Source organism: Lithohypha guttulata, assembly GCF_036872675.1.
Source record: "Lithohypha guttulata strain CCFEE 5908 chromosome Unknown scaffold_3, whole genome shotgun sequence".
Classification (NCBI taxonomy): Eukaryota; Fungi; Ascomycota; class Eurotiomycetes; order Chaetothyriales; family Trichomeriaceae; genus Lithohypha; species Lithohypha guttulata.
In genome coordinates this window covers 267,885-283,498 of record NW_027042752.1, presented here as the reverse complement: position 1 = coordinate 283,498, position 15,614 = coordinate 267,885, and the positions used below count along the sequence as shown (strand labels likewise).

Here is a 15,614-nt window from a genome sequence, read left to right as displayed (position 1 = left end):
ATTCCGGGGAATCTGCGTAATGTGGAGGACGATATCGCTGAGATTGTAGTCATTCTTTTTAGTGTATCCCCGGAGTATGCGAGCCACAGTGAGAAAAAGCTGGTGCGATCATGGCTCTAAGCGAGAGCAAGGACATTGGTGTTCTTGCATCGGTCTTGGGTTCACATCAACGTCGCAGAGACGAACTTATGGACTGATGACTGGAGTAAAAAACGCGCACTCTGTGTCTGACTACAAGCGCGTCTCGGCTGACCTACCGAAGGTGAGCCCGCCTGGTGAACGGGGTGCTTATTCACACCAGTAAGCTCGACCATCGATGCTTTGATATTTAGAAAAGCTATCACTGAAGCCATGAGCATCTGCAAGTAGATACAGAGCGGACAGAGTGGTGAAAATGAGTTCCCACGACGATATACATAAGAACATGATATCAATTGCTCCTCTGTGCTCAGATTGCCATGGACCAGCCATACCTGCTAAACAGACTCCTAGTACAACCAACCCTTACAATGACCTTTTCCTGTCCTTCGTACACGCCCTACACCAGACACCCTGAATTCTGTCCGCATCCTTGTATTCCATCCAAGAGGTTCTCAGAAATGGATTGAGATACTGCCCGTACACTTTCCACTAGTGTCGCAACTGACGGTAACAGTAGTTGGTGGGAACCTTTTTGCCAGGCTCTCATCACGCACTGCAAGATCACTCGCGCCTGCTGATCGTTTCTCTTTGAAATTGCCCTCGAAGTTACCACCACCGCTACAGGGACAACCCTCTCCTACGACACAGACGCAATTAGGTCGTCCTGGTTCTGCATCTCGCCTGGTCTCGATCATTCCGTTCAGGGCTGACAACGACAATCCTTCGCGCTTGACTTTTGCAATGGCACTGGCGCTGTCGCTGTCGCTGTCGCTAGATGCCGCCGCGGTTGCGGTATCACTAGCTCCACCGTTGAAAGTCTCGCAGGCGAAGCGAGGGTCTGTTTTAATGTCAGTAGAATTCTCAATAAGTGCTGAAATGATTTTGTTGTGTTCAGATAGGACGAGAACGAAGTGAAAGTGTTTCAGTGCCGAGATCGACTTACCACAAGTATTGTCGCAACCAGTCAGTGCGGGATCAGCCAATTGTTTTAAGGTGCACAGGTTCCAGCAACCACATGCAACCTCCAGGTGTAGAGGTTGTTCAATCGCAGAATCGCCGGGTGCTTGAGGTGCTGGAAGTGCGAACACTAAAGGGACCATCATCACCGTCATGAGAAGTGTCTTGAATATGGCCATGTTGATTGCTGGAAGTAAAAGTCCTGAGAGGGGGATGTGATGATGCCCAATGGAAGTAGTCTGGTAGCTGTTGCTGTGAAGAAGACCTACCTGGGGGTATCTGGCGATACTTATAGCTTTTGGGTGACACTTTTAGCAGATACCCCTTAGCTGGCATGTTCAGTTACGATGAGTATTGGAACTGAGGAATCTGCCTTGCTTCGCTAAGCAACATTTCGCTACTTCCCAGTGCACGCCATGAACCATCCTGCTCCGTCCAGTAAGAAATCGTACTCTTGCAATCACATCTACAGAGATAACTTTTGAGAGGTCAGGTAGGGGCCAAGGCTGGCTTGGCTCTCCTGTCTGAGCACTCAAAGGCATCAGCAAGCCAGTCGTTGTGAAGAGAGAGTCGAAGGAAAACACAAGAGTTCAACAATACTCGGACCACAAGGCTGCATTTGCAGTCAAGGAGATTCATATCATTGCTTAGGCGAAAATCGACACGAGATCGATGGCCTTGGCGGCAGGTTGGCTACTGATTGGTAGCTGGCAAGTTGCTTGGACTTAGGCAACAGGTGGTTCTTTTAGTAACTACTCTCCTTGGTAACCTGATTGCCTCAATAAGTCTAGTCGAGTCTATGGTTTTGAGGACTGTACACATGGACTGCTTTAGAAGTGCGTTGAACGTTCGTACGATTATTGTCGGGTTTGGAGCTGAAGCAGAGCTCTCACCTACCTCACCTGGCTGTCCCTAGCTGTGCGCTGATATAGGTCCGGCACGAAAACATCAGTTCTGACAGTCCCATGGCTAGAACCACCAGTTCAACTTCTTAGAAAAGCGGTCTTGGAATACGAAGAGTGATGCTGATACCTTGCGAAGAGAGAAGGAGAAACACCAAACTCAACGACTTGAGATTTGGCCCCCATTGTACGAGCTAACCTAAACCTAAACAGACTCTGATGCCTTGGCGAGGGAATGATCAGAAAAGCTCACTGGCGCATCAGCAACCACGTCCCAGTCAGCAGAAGTGTAGGGAGCACGCACGACCGCAACTTTTTTGCGGTACTCCTGACCGGTGTAAAGCTCAGGTGGTAGTCGCCAGTACTGAGAAGTTGCAATTTTCTCGAACTCGAGCACAAAGATCCACACCACTACGACGAGGTCACACTTGTATTTTGCTTGAAAGAGTTATTGAGTGAATACAAGATCAGAGTGACAATTCTTGCGCATCTAACACATTTGTGCTCATCTTTTGCATGACCCAATTTTCCGAACCTGAAGTTAAACATCGTTACTTGAACCATCCTAGACGCCTCCAGCCCTCACATCCTCTAAAACAGGAAGCGATAACTCGAATCGTATCGACCACACTTTCAATACGTGCCAGAAACCAGAAGGATCGGAGAATGGTCGCGTATCGTACGCTCCACTAACGAGGCCATACCGATAACACACTCCAAAATTTGCACCCTCCAATGTTGCGTCGAGCTTCTCTTTTTGCAATGCTCTTCTCAATCTCTGATGCCGTCTCTCTGAGAAGGGTTTAACGTAGACCAGCTCGAACTTTCGAAATCGTCTCAAGTCTGCGAAAGCTCTATGAGCGAGGTTGAGTGGCATATCGAAAGGGATTCGATACCCCAGAGCGGCGATGTGTTCATGAAACATTTCAATATGAACGCTGTTTTCCTTGGTCAGGAAACGGTCTCCTTCCAGGTCGAGCTGCTTGCATGTTCGAAGAATGTTAAGGTGCAAAGTGTGTCGGCTAGAGATTCGATAGTCGCAACGTTTCTTGGTCGGAGGTATGGTGAGGTCGCAGGGAAGGAGGGAAGGAACAAGTGGGTAGTCGGAGATGAGGAGGTACTCGAGGGTTGAAGCACGAATCTCCCGTGGCATACCAAGGAGCGTACATGTAGGGGGTTGCCTGGATAGTACTGCAGCGACCTCGTATTTAGCCATCATTTTTCGAAACGCGATTCGCCTGCTTAAGGGATTATCAGTCGTAGCTTCGGTGTGCTGGTTGGCAACTTGTATAATTGAATCAGACTTCGAGCCCGGAACACGTACAGGTTGCAGGGGAGTTTGTCTCGTACAATCCTTCCCTTGAGTATTGTCGCGTATCCGTAGAGAAAGAGTCAGCATTACGCAGGACGAAGAAATAGAATAAGAACAGAAGCGCTGAAGTTCGGAAGGTGAAAAAAGTTGGCATTATAATTGTGGTTCTGGTTCTGGCACAGGCGTCCTCCCGCTAACTTCGAGAATCCTGCTCAATGTTGCCACTAGCATGGACCGGACTCATAAGCCTCGAAGTTGTGAGAGCGCTCCAAGATGCGCAAGGTGAAACCAAACCAAATGTGTCCGTTCGTTACTCAATCGGTTCTCATAGAAAATACGAACGTCGTCCCTGAACAATTGCGAAGGTTTGTCACCTATGATTCGCAGCCCCAGGGTAACGGTTTCAGGTAGAATTCAACTGAACAAGCTGTGAGATTCAGTTTTGTCATCGTGCTGTGGACTGGGTGAGCCTCAGACTCTTGTACCGGACGTGCTTCCACTACAGCCCTCCAACAATCTCCCTCCACGCCGGCACATAGTCGCCTAGGAAGTAGGTAATGTATAATCCTATGCCTGCGACGAGCATGCCATTGACCTTCTCAAGCCATGTATGGAACCATATCGCAGTGGTCATAAGCATGAGACAATCCAGTCCAACCACACCGTAGAGGAAATTCCTTGCATATACGCGTGCTCTTGCTTCTCCCTCACTCTCCCATCCACCAACAGATTTCCTCTCTTGCTCCGAGAGCCCATGTGCGACATTGGCAGCAGCTCGTGGTGTGACGCTTGGATGTTGCGAAGCTCGGTCAGCAATCCACAACTCATAGAGTAGACATGCAGAGGATGTGACGAGCATAAAGGTATGCCCTGACACATCGTGGCCACCCCGCCAATTGCCCCCGGACTTCTTGCATACGGCCGAGCTATAGATCGAGGCCAATTTCCTCGCAGGGTTATCATCAAACTTGGCTGGCAGTCCCTCACAGTGCCCGCCCGTCAGAGTGAATGAACGATCGATGAGGGCAGGTCCAAAGAACCACTGAGTTGTGAAAACCCAGGCTGTAGTAAGAATGAGAAAGCGTAGAACTGCCTGAAAATAGTGGCTGGCCATACGTTCCTTGGTGGTATGAGGAGTGGAGGAGACTGCTGTTGGTGAAGGTCGAGTAGTAAGTTGAAGAAAGACAAATGCCAGAGTTGTCCATGCCCATCCTCTTTTGACAAACAGCAGGTTGACCAGGTTTCTCTTCTCTGCGAAATAGTTCGGTGTAACAGCCACAGTACTAAAGTCAACAGTCATCCCAGCACTTGGTGGTTCCTGTATTATTCGTGCTGATGGCGATACCACAGCATACAGTGTTCCGATCGCGAGAATGGCAGGGTATATCAGCAGGAGGTATGCATTGGGGCGGCCAGCGTAAGCCATTGAGGGCGATGTTCGTTTTGATGGTTCGTCTTCCGGTTCAGGTGTTGCTGTTCGAACCTTTTGAGGAGTCGTGCCATTCCTCAGATGAGCGTTCCGAGTCGTCACAGGCATCTTGAGGGCTATAATATCATTCTGTAGGTCGTTGGTAAACTCCTGGAAGTGAAAGTAGAGACAAACGTGGCAGGAGAAGTTGCTCGAACTTCGCAGACTTGCAGGAGCGTAAACCAGAATCACACATTCGCTTCACCTAATTACGTCATATGCACTTTTGTTCTCTCTATTGGCTTGTCGAAGCGAGACCAGTCGTCGTCTTCCTGGTCTACCGTCATTCACAACTTTTACCATTTCAGCATAGACTAGTGACTGAGATGCGATTTTGCTGTCATTTAAATGCATTGTTCTCACTACTGAAGCGACTAGACAGATCTTAGGTAAATGTGCTCGCGGTGAAGGCCTATGATGGAGATTGACTGGACTCAATTCCTTGTTATAGTATTGTTGTTCAAGGTCTGGCTCTATCCTCTAGAGCGATCTCCTTCTCTGCTTCTCTCATCTGTTCATCGATTGGTCGTTCATCGGTTGCGGCATCTTCACCACTGGACTTGCCGCCTGCCCCAGTAGCCTCTACACCCGCCTCTTCGGCAGCATCTCCATTCTCGACTATCTTCTTCTCCTCAGCTAATGCAGCCTTCATGTCTTCCCGAAACTGCCTACGTCGTCGTTCAGCCTTTTGTGCTTTGTACCTGATCTCAGCTTCCTTCTCCTGCTCCCTTCTCTTCCGTTCTTCGCGTTGACCGTCCATCCAAGCTCCGAGATCGTCGACTGCACCTTGAGGATCTTTCTTGTGCACGAGAAGATAGTCCTGAAGATCCGCGGGGCTGAAATCACCTTCAGGGAGTTGCTCAGCAAATTGTTTGGACAGACCCGCCATATTAGATTGCGGGTGTTTTTCCGTCTTGTCTGAATCCGGACCATCAACATACATCCGAAGGAAGATCTGCTCGGCTTGTTGTTTTGTGGCATTGGTAAATGCGACCTTGACACTAATTCTTCCGGCACGAACAAGAGCATCGTCCAGCTCATGAGGTTTGTTGGTGGTCATGATCAAAATATGTCCCTCTGGCGCAGCGACACCATCGATAGCGTTTAGCAGTCCAGACAGACTTACTCGAGTCGCTTGCTTGTTAGTGTCCTCATCATCGGATTCGAGGTTTGTTCCCCCAGTACTCGTGTTTGCTGCAACCGCTCCTTCTGGCATGCCGCGACGTTTGCCTCTGCGACCCACACCAGGGAAGGGAAAAGGAATAGGAGCGTCACCCCCACGTGCAGTCGTGTCGGCGAAGGGCTTCTTCCGAGACAGTCCAGCCGTATCGATATCTTCAAGGAGTAATAGAGACGGTGATGGCAGCTGATTCATGAGAGACATAAGATCGGAGTCCTGCAGCTCGTGATCGAGCAGGGTAAGCACGTAGACGTCGAGGTTGAACTTCGAGGCCAGAGCCAAGCAGAAAGAAGTCTTTCCACATCCAGGTGGTCCATGGAACAGGTATCCACGACGGTAGGGGATACCATGATCTCCATAAAAATTCTGTGTGCTCTCATCCATGTACTCTTCAATGTCCTTCAATATAGCAGCCTTTTGTTGTGGGTCAAGAATGACAGTGTCTAGACCTCTTCGTGGTTTGGACGTAAGTCGCGACCAACTGAGTCTGCTGCTGTAGCCGCCAGTGAAAGGTCGTCGAATGATGGTCATGGTTCGCTCTTTGTCTTTGTTGAGCTGGTACACATCTTCGATGAGATCTTTGATAGGCTGGGCAGACCGACCGAGGCAAGAGACGGATAACACTTCGATCCTCTTGTAGCGGTTGCCGTAATAGGTGTGACCTTCGCCATGTGTGCGCTTGATGAAGAAGATGCGGCCCTTGTGGATGAATACCTGGGGACCTTGCGACTGCTCGTACTTGATCTTTGGGTCATCTACAGGCTTTCGAGCGATTTCCTCAAAGTCGGCATCATGCCGTCGCTTCCGTCTTTCGTCCACGGGGGTATTACTGATGGCATTGAGTGTCTGGTCTTTCCGTAATGTCTTCTTCTCGGCAATCCAGTTAGTCATGTACTGGAATAGGTCTTCCTCGCTCGAAACGGTGATAGTTGAGATCAAGAACTGAGAGAATCTAGCCCATATGGCTTGAAGTCTGGCCAGTGGACCGAAGTACCACAAGGCTAGAAGTATGCCAAGAAGCCGAAAGACGCGAGGGTATCTCTGAAGTAGAGGTTGTGCACCAGGCAGGAAATTCGTGACAACATATTCTGGCAAACTGGCGAGATCTTTAGGGACTGCTCTGACAAGATCCATAGTTTTTTGTAAATCCTATGGCCAAATGTGAGCAGGATCAGTATCAAGTCGAACTTGTAGATACTGCTTTAGAAGCAGGTATAATAGATCTTTGGTCGCCGCCGTCAATTCAGAGGGTAAGTATACACTTGTGGCTCACTGGAGAGTCAGTATTGGTGTCTACGGAAGGTCAATGGACAGTCGTGGTCCGTGGCACGATGAATATGTGTGTGTCACAGAGGTTGCGAGCACGCAGGGTGCTACTTGCCTTGGCTACACTAGCATTTATGGCGAAGTTCAGGCTGCAGCTGCATGACATAGATGACCAAGGTTTCCTGGTGAAAGCATGAGAGTGTTTATGAAAGCTGAATGGGTGACTGAGAGAGCTAGGCAGCACGTCGGCTATCTTACGCGGCTGTGCGGAGCCTTGAACTTGAAGCGGACTTTTGCAGGAACGCACGCAAGTGGGAGGTCAGAATAACTCGCCCGCCTGATGGTACATGTATTACAGTAGACTCATAGTACAACAAAGTGGCGGACAGTAATTCGGACCCGCCTTGGCACGTCTGAAAGCCTAACCGTATCTTGCTGGGCACAGGGAGTGATAGCATAGCTGCTGCGATGGTGATACCTTGAGAATCGGGAGCCTTTCAGTGGTCATGTTGGACAATGATACTGCACAGGTTTAGAAATGTAAGAAGGTTGGTGTCTACTCTCCCACCGAACACGAACCGAAGGCTCCATACATGTGCAGGAACTGATTGCGCGTCAAGAAGTATATACCGTGTCAGGTCTGGAGTCTATCAGGATTCGAGCATCGTGCAGGAAATATTTTGTGAGCTATACTGCGTAGTCAAGGGAGTGACCGATAACTACTACGCCGTATCGCAAGCTAAGCTCTGATAGCTTTAGGCATGCTCACGTGTTTTGGTGCCCGAGCCCCACGCAGAGCATCAAGCCCGAATTTGGTGTGCAAGTGTAAACAAACGATTCAGGTTCTCCGATTCTCCTCCACAAATCAGCTTCTCAGGACCGTCGTGTGACTGCCACGTTTTGGACGATCTCAGCACAGCATTGTCTGTGCTTGCTGCTTGATATTCACTCTGTTTCTTGTATAGACCCACGATAGTTGGAGACATTAGAATGGCTCGTATAGCTCGCGACTCGACGCCAAAGCGTCGGTCAGCACGATTATCTAATCAGCAACCAGAGGTATGTTAAATTATGTTATGAGCAGGACTGCGGCTTACACAACCAGTCGGCCTACAAACCACGGAAACAAAGCTTGCAATTAGACACTGTTATAGAGCGCGATGAAACGCCTGATATTGCCGAGCAACCGTTGATCGACAATGTTATTGTTACACCAAGCACTCGTCACGGCATCGAAGACCGCCTTAGAGAGCTCTCGAAGATTACTACACCCAAAACCGAGCCCCGACCCGACAACAACCAAATGCATCCAGCGACTATACACCAGACGACTGCGAAAGCTCCAGACTCCGGGATGAAGCTGGGATTTGCCGATATCAAAACAACTGGTCGCGCTTCAGTAGCTAGCTTACAGAATACCCCAAGCAGACCTCGTCAAAGCCTGGCTCATACCAATATATCTCCTTCTTTCCAATTCAAGTTCAGTCACGAAACAAATTTGTCCGAAGCAGGCCAGCAGTTGATGGACACAATCCGAGAGGAGGCTGCCAAAATAAAAGAACGAATGCAGGTGGAGCGAGAACTTCAAGAGGAGAAAGATGCTCAAGCTGAGGGCTCATTCGACACTGCAGTCGGAAGAAAGATCGCAAAGCCAACTGCCAAAGCCAGTCGCTTCAGTGACGTACACATGGCGCAGTTCAAGAAGATGGATTCTGTCGAAAATCATGCCTCGGCCTGGCGCGTTCGTCCTGGCTATGCTAGACCTACAGCTCAATCGTTGAAGCGCAACAGCACAGTCGCCAATCTGGACGATCCAGAGCGATCCAAAATTGTCGCAAAGAGCCCATCACGCATTCCACCGCCTGTGACAGGCCGTGCTATCTCCACAAGCCCGTTCAAAACTATTCGTACCACTCCTGCGCATGCTTCAGACGCATCTGCAAAGAGATTGCGGAGAGTCGACGATGAGGACGTCTCGGACAGCAGACCAGTAACAGCACTCGCACGACCTGTATCGAGCAGATTGCTATCGCCGACGAAAGCCTCAACCGCACGCGTTGCAGAATCCATCACTCCTACATCCGCCAAGCAGTCTTCAATTCCACGATCTAACTCTATTCGTTCAATCCGAACCGGTCCTCAGTTATCGTTCACATCCCCAGCCAAGGTCTCACAACCACAAATGGATAAGCCGCTTCCTCCTACTCCTGGTCAAGCCAGTACTGCAGCCATCAAGCACGGACTGACACGGTCAAACTCAACTAAGAGCCTAGCACCACTTGCTCAAATTCCTCAAGTTCCTCAAGAAGCTTCCACCTCAAGGATTCCAACTTTTGCTAGCCTTAAATCAATTCTCAGATCTCCCAAGAAGAATCCAGTGTCACTCCAAGCTGGAACTCCCAAGCAACCATCTACTATTCCTGTGCCTGCGAGCTCTCAGAAAAAGGTCGACTTCACACCTAGTGTCAAATCAAGATATGCTGTAAAGTTGGCTGAAGGCAGTCCGAGTCCGGCTAAGCTTGATCGTTCGCAGCTTCCGAAAGAGTGGGAGCCCGCTATTCCTTACGACTCTTCAGCATTTGTGGTCACTAATGACGATGATTGGGAAGATGATGATAGTGCAATTGTCTATCCATCTCTTACAGCACTCGATGCGCGACCGCCGACCAGACAGGAACCAGGGCCAGTCAATCATACTATTGATGCATTCACGCAAAATGCTAAGAACCATGGACGACGAGAATCAACAGAATTCAAATCAATTTTCACAACTCTCCATCCCAAGCCCGATACACCTTCGACGACCCTGACATCAGTCAACACGAACCTCAATCGCACCAATCCAGTAACGAACGCTTACTGCGTCGCTACATCTCCACCGAAACAACCACAATCCCCACCGACGATCCGCCAAGTACGAACCTCTGAACCAGTACAACCCTTCGAAGATCGCATACAGACAGTCCCTCATGGCTTGCCAGGCAAAAAGCGCCGCATGGCTTCCGAAATCGCTAATGACAAATTCGGTAACGATGACGACGCGAAGGAAAACAGACGAGTCACACACGCTGCTAGCATTCCCGGCGCTTGGAACGATAGCGTTGTTGAAGAGGATGAGGGCGAAAAGAGAGGTGGCAAGCGCGTCAAGGTGGCACCTGTTGAAGAGCCGGAGCAGAAGAATACCAGCCCACTCAAGAAACCAAGTGCTGCGCGAGAACTCGCTGCTAAGACTGCTAAGGAACGAAAGGTCAAGGCTAGTATTGGAGGCGCTGGGGCGGCTGCAGGCACAAGCAGCAGAGGTGTGTTGAGTCTGAGTCGACTCAATATGCTTGCTAGGCCCAAGAACCGTGGTTGATTTGCTGTTGAGCAGGACCGGTTGTGTGGATATAATGATAATGCTATGGCGTAGAGGAAAGACTTAGCGAGTCGACGTTGGGTTTCTTCTATTTTCAAGAATGCTCTTAAGAATTGATGGTTTGTTGCATACAAAAAGCGGCGTTAGACAAGTTGGTACAAAAGGACTATGATCATGATAAAGCATAACGAGAACTAGCGAAGGCGTGTTGAGAGGGTTCGTACAATCTGTACTTCTGTGCATTACATATTCAGTTCGTGTCTGTACTGAAGGTGATGCACTTCGATACATCGCTATACAGAACACGAGTTCTGACCTCGAGTTTGCGTTTATCAGTCAGCAAGAGCATTTCGATGCACAAATCCAAAGCAAGTTGTGAACAAAACTTATGTTGTCCATGTTCTCTAGCGCGTACCAACCACATCCACGTGCAAAACATTGCCGCAACAACAACTTCTCGTACATGGAACACCGGTTGAATGTTCAATTGAGTACCAATGATGCGCCTGAAGGATTTCTAAGCTTGACTGCCGCTAGCGCTTTTGTCTTTCGGTTGTTGTGATGACGTTCCTGCAGATCGCAGTCTTTCGAAAGTTTCAGAACTTTTCGAATACTGCCGACATGCAAAAATGGTGAAATTTTGTGTCGGGCAATAGACAGTGACGCTCTGTAAGCACTCGCCAGTGGGGACTATGACATGAGTCCGCCGGGATAGCGGACAGAACGTCGAGTCTTGATGAGGATGGAGAAGTTCTCGTGTCCCAAGTATATATTGAATCTACATACTTACCATATCTCCTCTTCCCCCCTTCACTATCCTCCCAAGCATCTAATATAGACATAGAAACATACCACACATACTAATCCAAGATGTCTGCACGATACCAGTCCGAAGATGTTGACCCAGCGCCACTTGGCAAGCCACTACATTTCGAGTTCGCCAACAGGACAGCGCCAAATCGCTTCCTCAAGGCTGCCATGACTGAGCGTTTATCGAGTTGGGATCCCAAGGTTCACGAGAAGCGAGGCGTACCTTCTGACAACCTGATCAACGTCTACAAGAGATGGGGCGAAGGTCAGTACGGCGTTATCCTCACAGGCAATGTTATGATTGCGTACGACCACCTCGAGGCTCCAGGCAACCCTATCGTTCCACCAGAGGCTAAAGCCGAGCCTGGTGATGCCCGGTTCGACGCTTTCAAGAAGATGGCCGAAGTCAGCAAAGCCCACGGCTCACTCGTCGTCGCTCAGGTGTCACATCCAGGCCGACAGGTCGAACAGCGCATCCAACCCAACCCTCTCTCAGCAAGCGACATCCAGCTCGAAGGAGAGATCATGGGTTTACGTTTCGCCAAGCCCCACGCAGCCTCCATCGATGAGATCAAGACCTTAAAGAAGCAGTGGGTTCACTCCGCACAGTACCTACAAAAGGCAGGCTACGACGGAATCCAACTCCACGGCGCCCACGGCTACCTCCTCGCCCAATTCCTCTCACAAACCACAAACAAGCGAACAGACCAATACGGCGGCAGCCTAGAGAACCGCGCCCGAATCATCACCGAAATCGCCGACGAGATCCGCGAGGTCGTCCCAACCTCGACAGGCTTCATCCTCGGCATCAAGATCAACAGCGTCGAGTTTCAGCAATCAGGCTTCAGCCCCGAAGAAGCCAAAGAACTAGTCTCTCTGCTCGAAACCCACAAATTCGACTTTGTCGAACTCAGCGGCGGCACATACGAATCCCTCGCGTTCCAACACAAGCGCGAATCGACCGTGAAGCGCGAGTCCTTCTTCATCGAGTTCGCTGAGCAGATCACACCTGGCCTCAAGCATACCAGGAGTTACATCACTGGCGGCCTCAAGACCGTCGGCGCCATGATCCAGGCCCTCAATGCCGTCGACGGTGTCGGCCTCGCTCGTCCAGCTACACAGGAATTTAGATTACCCAAGGATATCTTGGAAGGCAGAGTTAAAGGCGCGATTGAGCAGAAAATCGACCAGAATAACTTTGGTCTTACGAATGTTGCTGCGGGTACTCAAATACGTCAGGTTGGAAAGGATCAGGATCCGATTGATTTGAGTAAGCAGGAGAATGTGGATGGATTCATGAAGGATATGGGGACTTGGGGGCAGAAGATGCAGGAGGATGCCGCGAGTATGGGAATGTATGGGTACGTTGATATTCAGAGTGTGGAGAGTCGGCCGTATGGTGCGCAGGCTGCTTAAGTGTCTTAACAATAGAAGTAACGTAGACATATTGGTGGCGTTCAAATGCGAGCGTTGCAAACTCCTGGCACATAAAGAAAGCTCCGTTTTCAACTTTTGAGCATTGCGAGTCAAGGATGTGATACATAATCCCTTGATGCATTCTTCTATACAAGTGCCGCCTCAACCGTCAAAAACACCATGCTGCATATCTACACCATAATCTGAAGCCATCTTCCTCATAGCATTATCTATATCATCGTCCATGCCCAATCCTCGACCAAACCATTGTTTGACTTTCGCATAGTAGAAGTACAAATCTGTAGTGAGCAAAACAGTCTTGAATAACAGATGGCTACCATAGAATCGAATTCGATCCCTGAAAGACAAGTTCTTATCCTCTGTCAATGCTTTCGATGCCCAGCTGCCAGTGATCTTAATTCTGTTGACTGGACTTCCCAGCATTTGGTTGTTTCCTTGGCAGATTCGCATGTTTCTGCCGATGAAAATGAGTTCGCGTGGCCATTTCTTCTCATCGGCCAAGACTTCACGTATGCCTTGACGCATGGCTTGCTGCATTTGGTACTGACGTTTGCGTTTGTCTTTTTCGTTGGTGATTTCTTGGAGCTTTTTGCTGACTTTGCTGTTACCACCTGTGTAAGGTTTCATGAGAGTTGCTGAGGCGAAGACTTCTGCGTTTTCGATACCCCACTCCTTGACGACCTCTTTCATAGTCGCGTTATCGAAGGTCATTAGCGACTTCCAGAAGAGGGAGTACTGATGTCTGAAGTCTGGAGACATGTTGACGTATAGACCATGGTCGATCAGTACAAGCTCGGAGTGGCCGTCTGGCTTTCGGCGGATGAAGATATTGCCTGGATGGGGATCGCAATGTACATAGCCCCACAAGAACATTTGTGCTGAAAATAGGTCTATCATGGTTGTCATGACTTCTTTCAAGCTCACACCGAGGCCACCTTTGCCATCTTTGCCTTTCCAATAATTCCTGTCGGGCTTCAGGTGGTCGTAATAGTCTCGTGGGTTCGTCGGTCGAGGCACACTGTCTGCGGATAGTGGTCTACCTTCAGTTCCTGGACTGCCTTGCCTCCAGCCACCCTGCCACGACCTAGTTATGCTATCTTTATCCCATAGTTTTACTCCTTCGATAAATTCAGCTGTCATGACGCGTTTTGAAGACAACTCGTGGAAAACTTTCGGAATGTAAACCCTGTCGCGTAGACGTGGCTCGCCTTGCACATACTGCGCCATACGCTCTGAGTTGTCGGCCTCGTTCCGAAAATCACATTCCAAGGTCAACCTTTCTGTAATGTATGGCACCAAACTGTACATAGGAATATCGAAGTACCATGTATAGATCCAGGCCGTTACTTTGAAGGCCCATAAATCCCAACCAATCTGTTGTGCAATTTCCCGCTTCTGAACCTTGATCGCACATTCTCGGCCGTCGTGAAGTCTTGCCCAATGGACCTGTGCGACACTGGCACTTGCTCTTGCTTTCTTTTCCATCACGCCCTTACTTGGGTCTCCATCGAAGGAAACACCAAATACTTCTTCGGGCGCTTTGCCATCAAAGTCTTCTGCAATGACCCTTTTTACGTCCTCCCAATCGTTTTGAGGCGCGTCGTCGAACATACGCGAGAACATCTTCTGGAATTCTGGAGGGAGGATTGCACTCTGCATAGCTATAGCTTGACCAATCTTCAGGTAGAGTCCTCCATTCGTCCGTAACAGCTCGAACAGGCGTCTGGCACTTCTCTCATGCACTTCCGTCAGGTCGTGAGCGAAAGGTGGACTTTCTCGAAAATTGATCTTGTAGTCTGCTGCGACCCATGCAGCGGTTGCCAAAGTCCGGGTTGTCCTAGTGAGCGCAGCGGCGTAGAACTGATTGTCTGCAGCCCATACAACGCCCGTAAAGACTCCAACGTATAGCAACCTGCGCAGCCATTTTCTTGTCTTCTTGTATTGTCTCGCAGGCTGAGCTTTTCCTAGAGAGGCAGGATCTGGGGGAGCAAAGGCTGCGACGTGCCTCGAGGATGAAAGAAGACGACGCGAATGTAGCAGAGGAGACCGGGATAATGGTGGTGGTGCTTGCAGAGTCCTCTTAAGGCATCGAGCGCATGTATTGCTGCCCATCAGGCCTGGTGATACCATGGCCGACTATGTGTAAGAGAAGGACATCGTAGCTCTTGCTTGCAAGATGAAACAGCAGTACAGAATATTTCTGGATGATGACGATCAGATGCGCCTGGCGGCGATCAGATCGGAATTCGATCCATGCTGGTGGGGACTCTGTACAGTCTCGATCTACCACTTTCGGAGGAATCTTCCATGGATTCCCGGGGGTAAAATGTACCCAAATAGAGCTCAGCTGAATCTGACTGTCTCGTCTTCATTTCTGCAGATGTTCGATCATTCCCGATTGTGCCAACGTTCTTCCTCTTGAAATGCTCGGCCACGTTTCCAGGCACAACATGCCAGCACATGCTGACCAGGCGTCCACGGACGTTCACCAATCAGGCCCTTGGCAAGGCAACTTTCACTGCGTCAATACCAATAGGCAAGTTCAGTAGCGGATGGCTGCCTGCATGGTGACTCAAGCAAGCGACGCTGTCTCAATTCTACCTATCTCAGACGGACTCATAGCTGAGAAGATGTAGACAGTTATCAGTGGTATGTATTTATTTCTACTTCGTAACGCGCTCATGAGCAGTGTGTCTCCCCTTGTTTGTACCAGCCACCATGTCTTGTAGCTTTTTTACTCGTTTGATGTCCCTTCGACATCGAAGGCGTGTGCCCGATACGTTTGC

General features: G+C 49.5%; 6 protein-coding genes across 6 annotated transcripts; 2 read left to right on the top strand and 4 right to left on the bottom strand.

Annotated features, from left to right (window-relative positions):
- Positions 1–593: 593 nt before the first annotated feature.
- LTR64_003877 (uncharacterized protein) lies at positions 594–1,277 on the bottom strand (the record flags this gene model as incomplete). Its single annotated transcript, XM_064898227.1, has 2 exons — positions 594–979; positions 1,085–1,277. The coding sequence occupies 2 exons, from the start codon at positions 1,275–1,277 to the stop codon at positions 594–596; spliced, it is 579 nt and encodes a 192-aa protein (XP_064754184.1).
- Positions 1,278–3,811: 2,534 nt separating this feature from the next.
- LTR64_003876 (uncharacterized protein) lies at positions 3,812–4,849 on the bottom strand (the record flags this gene model as incomplete). Its single annotated transcript, XM_064898226.1, has 1 exon — positions 3,812–4,849. One exon carries the CDS (start codon positions 4,847–4,849, stop codon positions 3,812–3,814), a length of 1,038 nt encoding a protein of 345 aa, XP_064754183.1.
- A 391-nt stretch (positions 4,850–5,240) lies between these two features.
- On the bottom strand, positions 5,241–7,094 carry LTR64_003875 (uncharacterized protein; the record flags this gene model as incomplete). The annotated part of the gene is made up of 1 exon (XM_064898225.1): positions 5,241–7,094. The coding sequence occupies one exon, from the start codon at positions 7,092–7,094 to the stop codon at positions 5,241–5,243; it is 1,854 nt and encodes a 617-aa protein (XP_064754182.1).
- Positions 7,095–8,216: 1,122 nt separating this feature from the next.
- On the top strand, positions 8,217–10,581 carry LTR64_003874 (uncharacterized protein; the record flags this gene model as incomplete). The annotated part of the gene is made up of 2 exons (XM_064898224.1): positions 8,217–8,285; positions 8,311–10,581. The coding sequence occupies 2 exons, from the start codon at positions 8,217–8,219 to the stop codon at positions 10,579–10,581; spliced, it is 2,340 nt and encodes a 779-aa protein (XP_064754181.1).
- An 870-nt stretch (positions 10,582–11,451) lies between these two features.
- LTR64_003873 (uncharacterized protein) lies at positions 11,452–12,807 on the top strand (the record flags this gene model as incomplete). The annotated part of the gene is made up of 1 exon (XM_064898223.1): positions 11,452–12,807. The coding sequence occupies one exon, from the start codon at positions 11,452–11,454 to the stop codon at positions 12,805–12,807; it is 1,356 nt and encodes a 451-aa protein (XP_064754180.1).
- A 162-nt stretch (positions 12,808–12,969) lies between these two features.
- On the bottom strand, positions 12,970–14,958 carry LTR64_003872 (uncharacterized protein; the record flags this gene model as incomplete). Its single annotated transcript, XM_064898222.1, has 1 exon — positions 12,970–14,958. The coding sequence occupies one exon, from the start codon at positions 14,956–14,958 to the stop codon at positions 12,970–12,972; it is 1,989 nt and encodes a 662-aa protein (XP_064754179.1).
- Between the last annotated feature and the right edge of the window lie 656 nt (positions 14,959–15,614).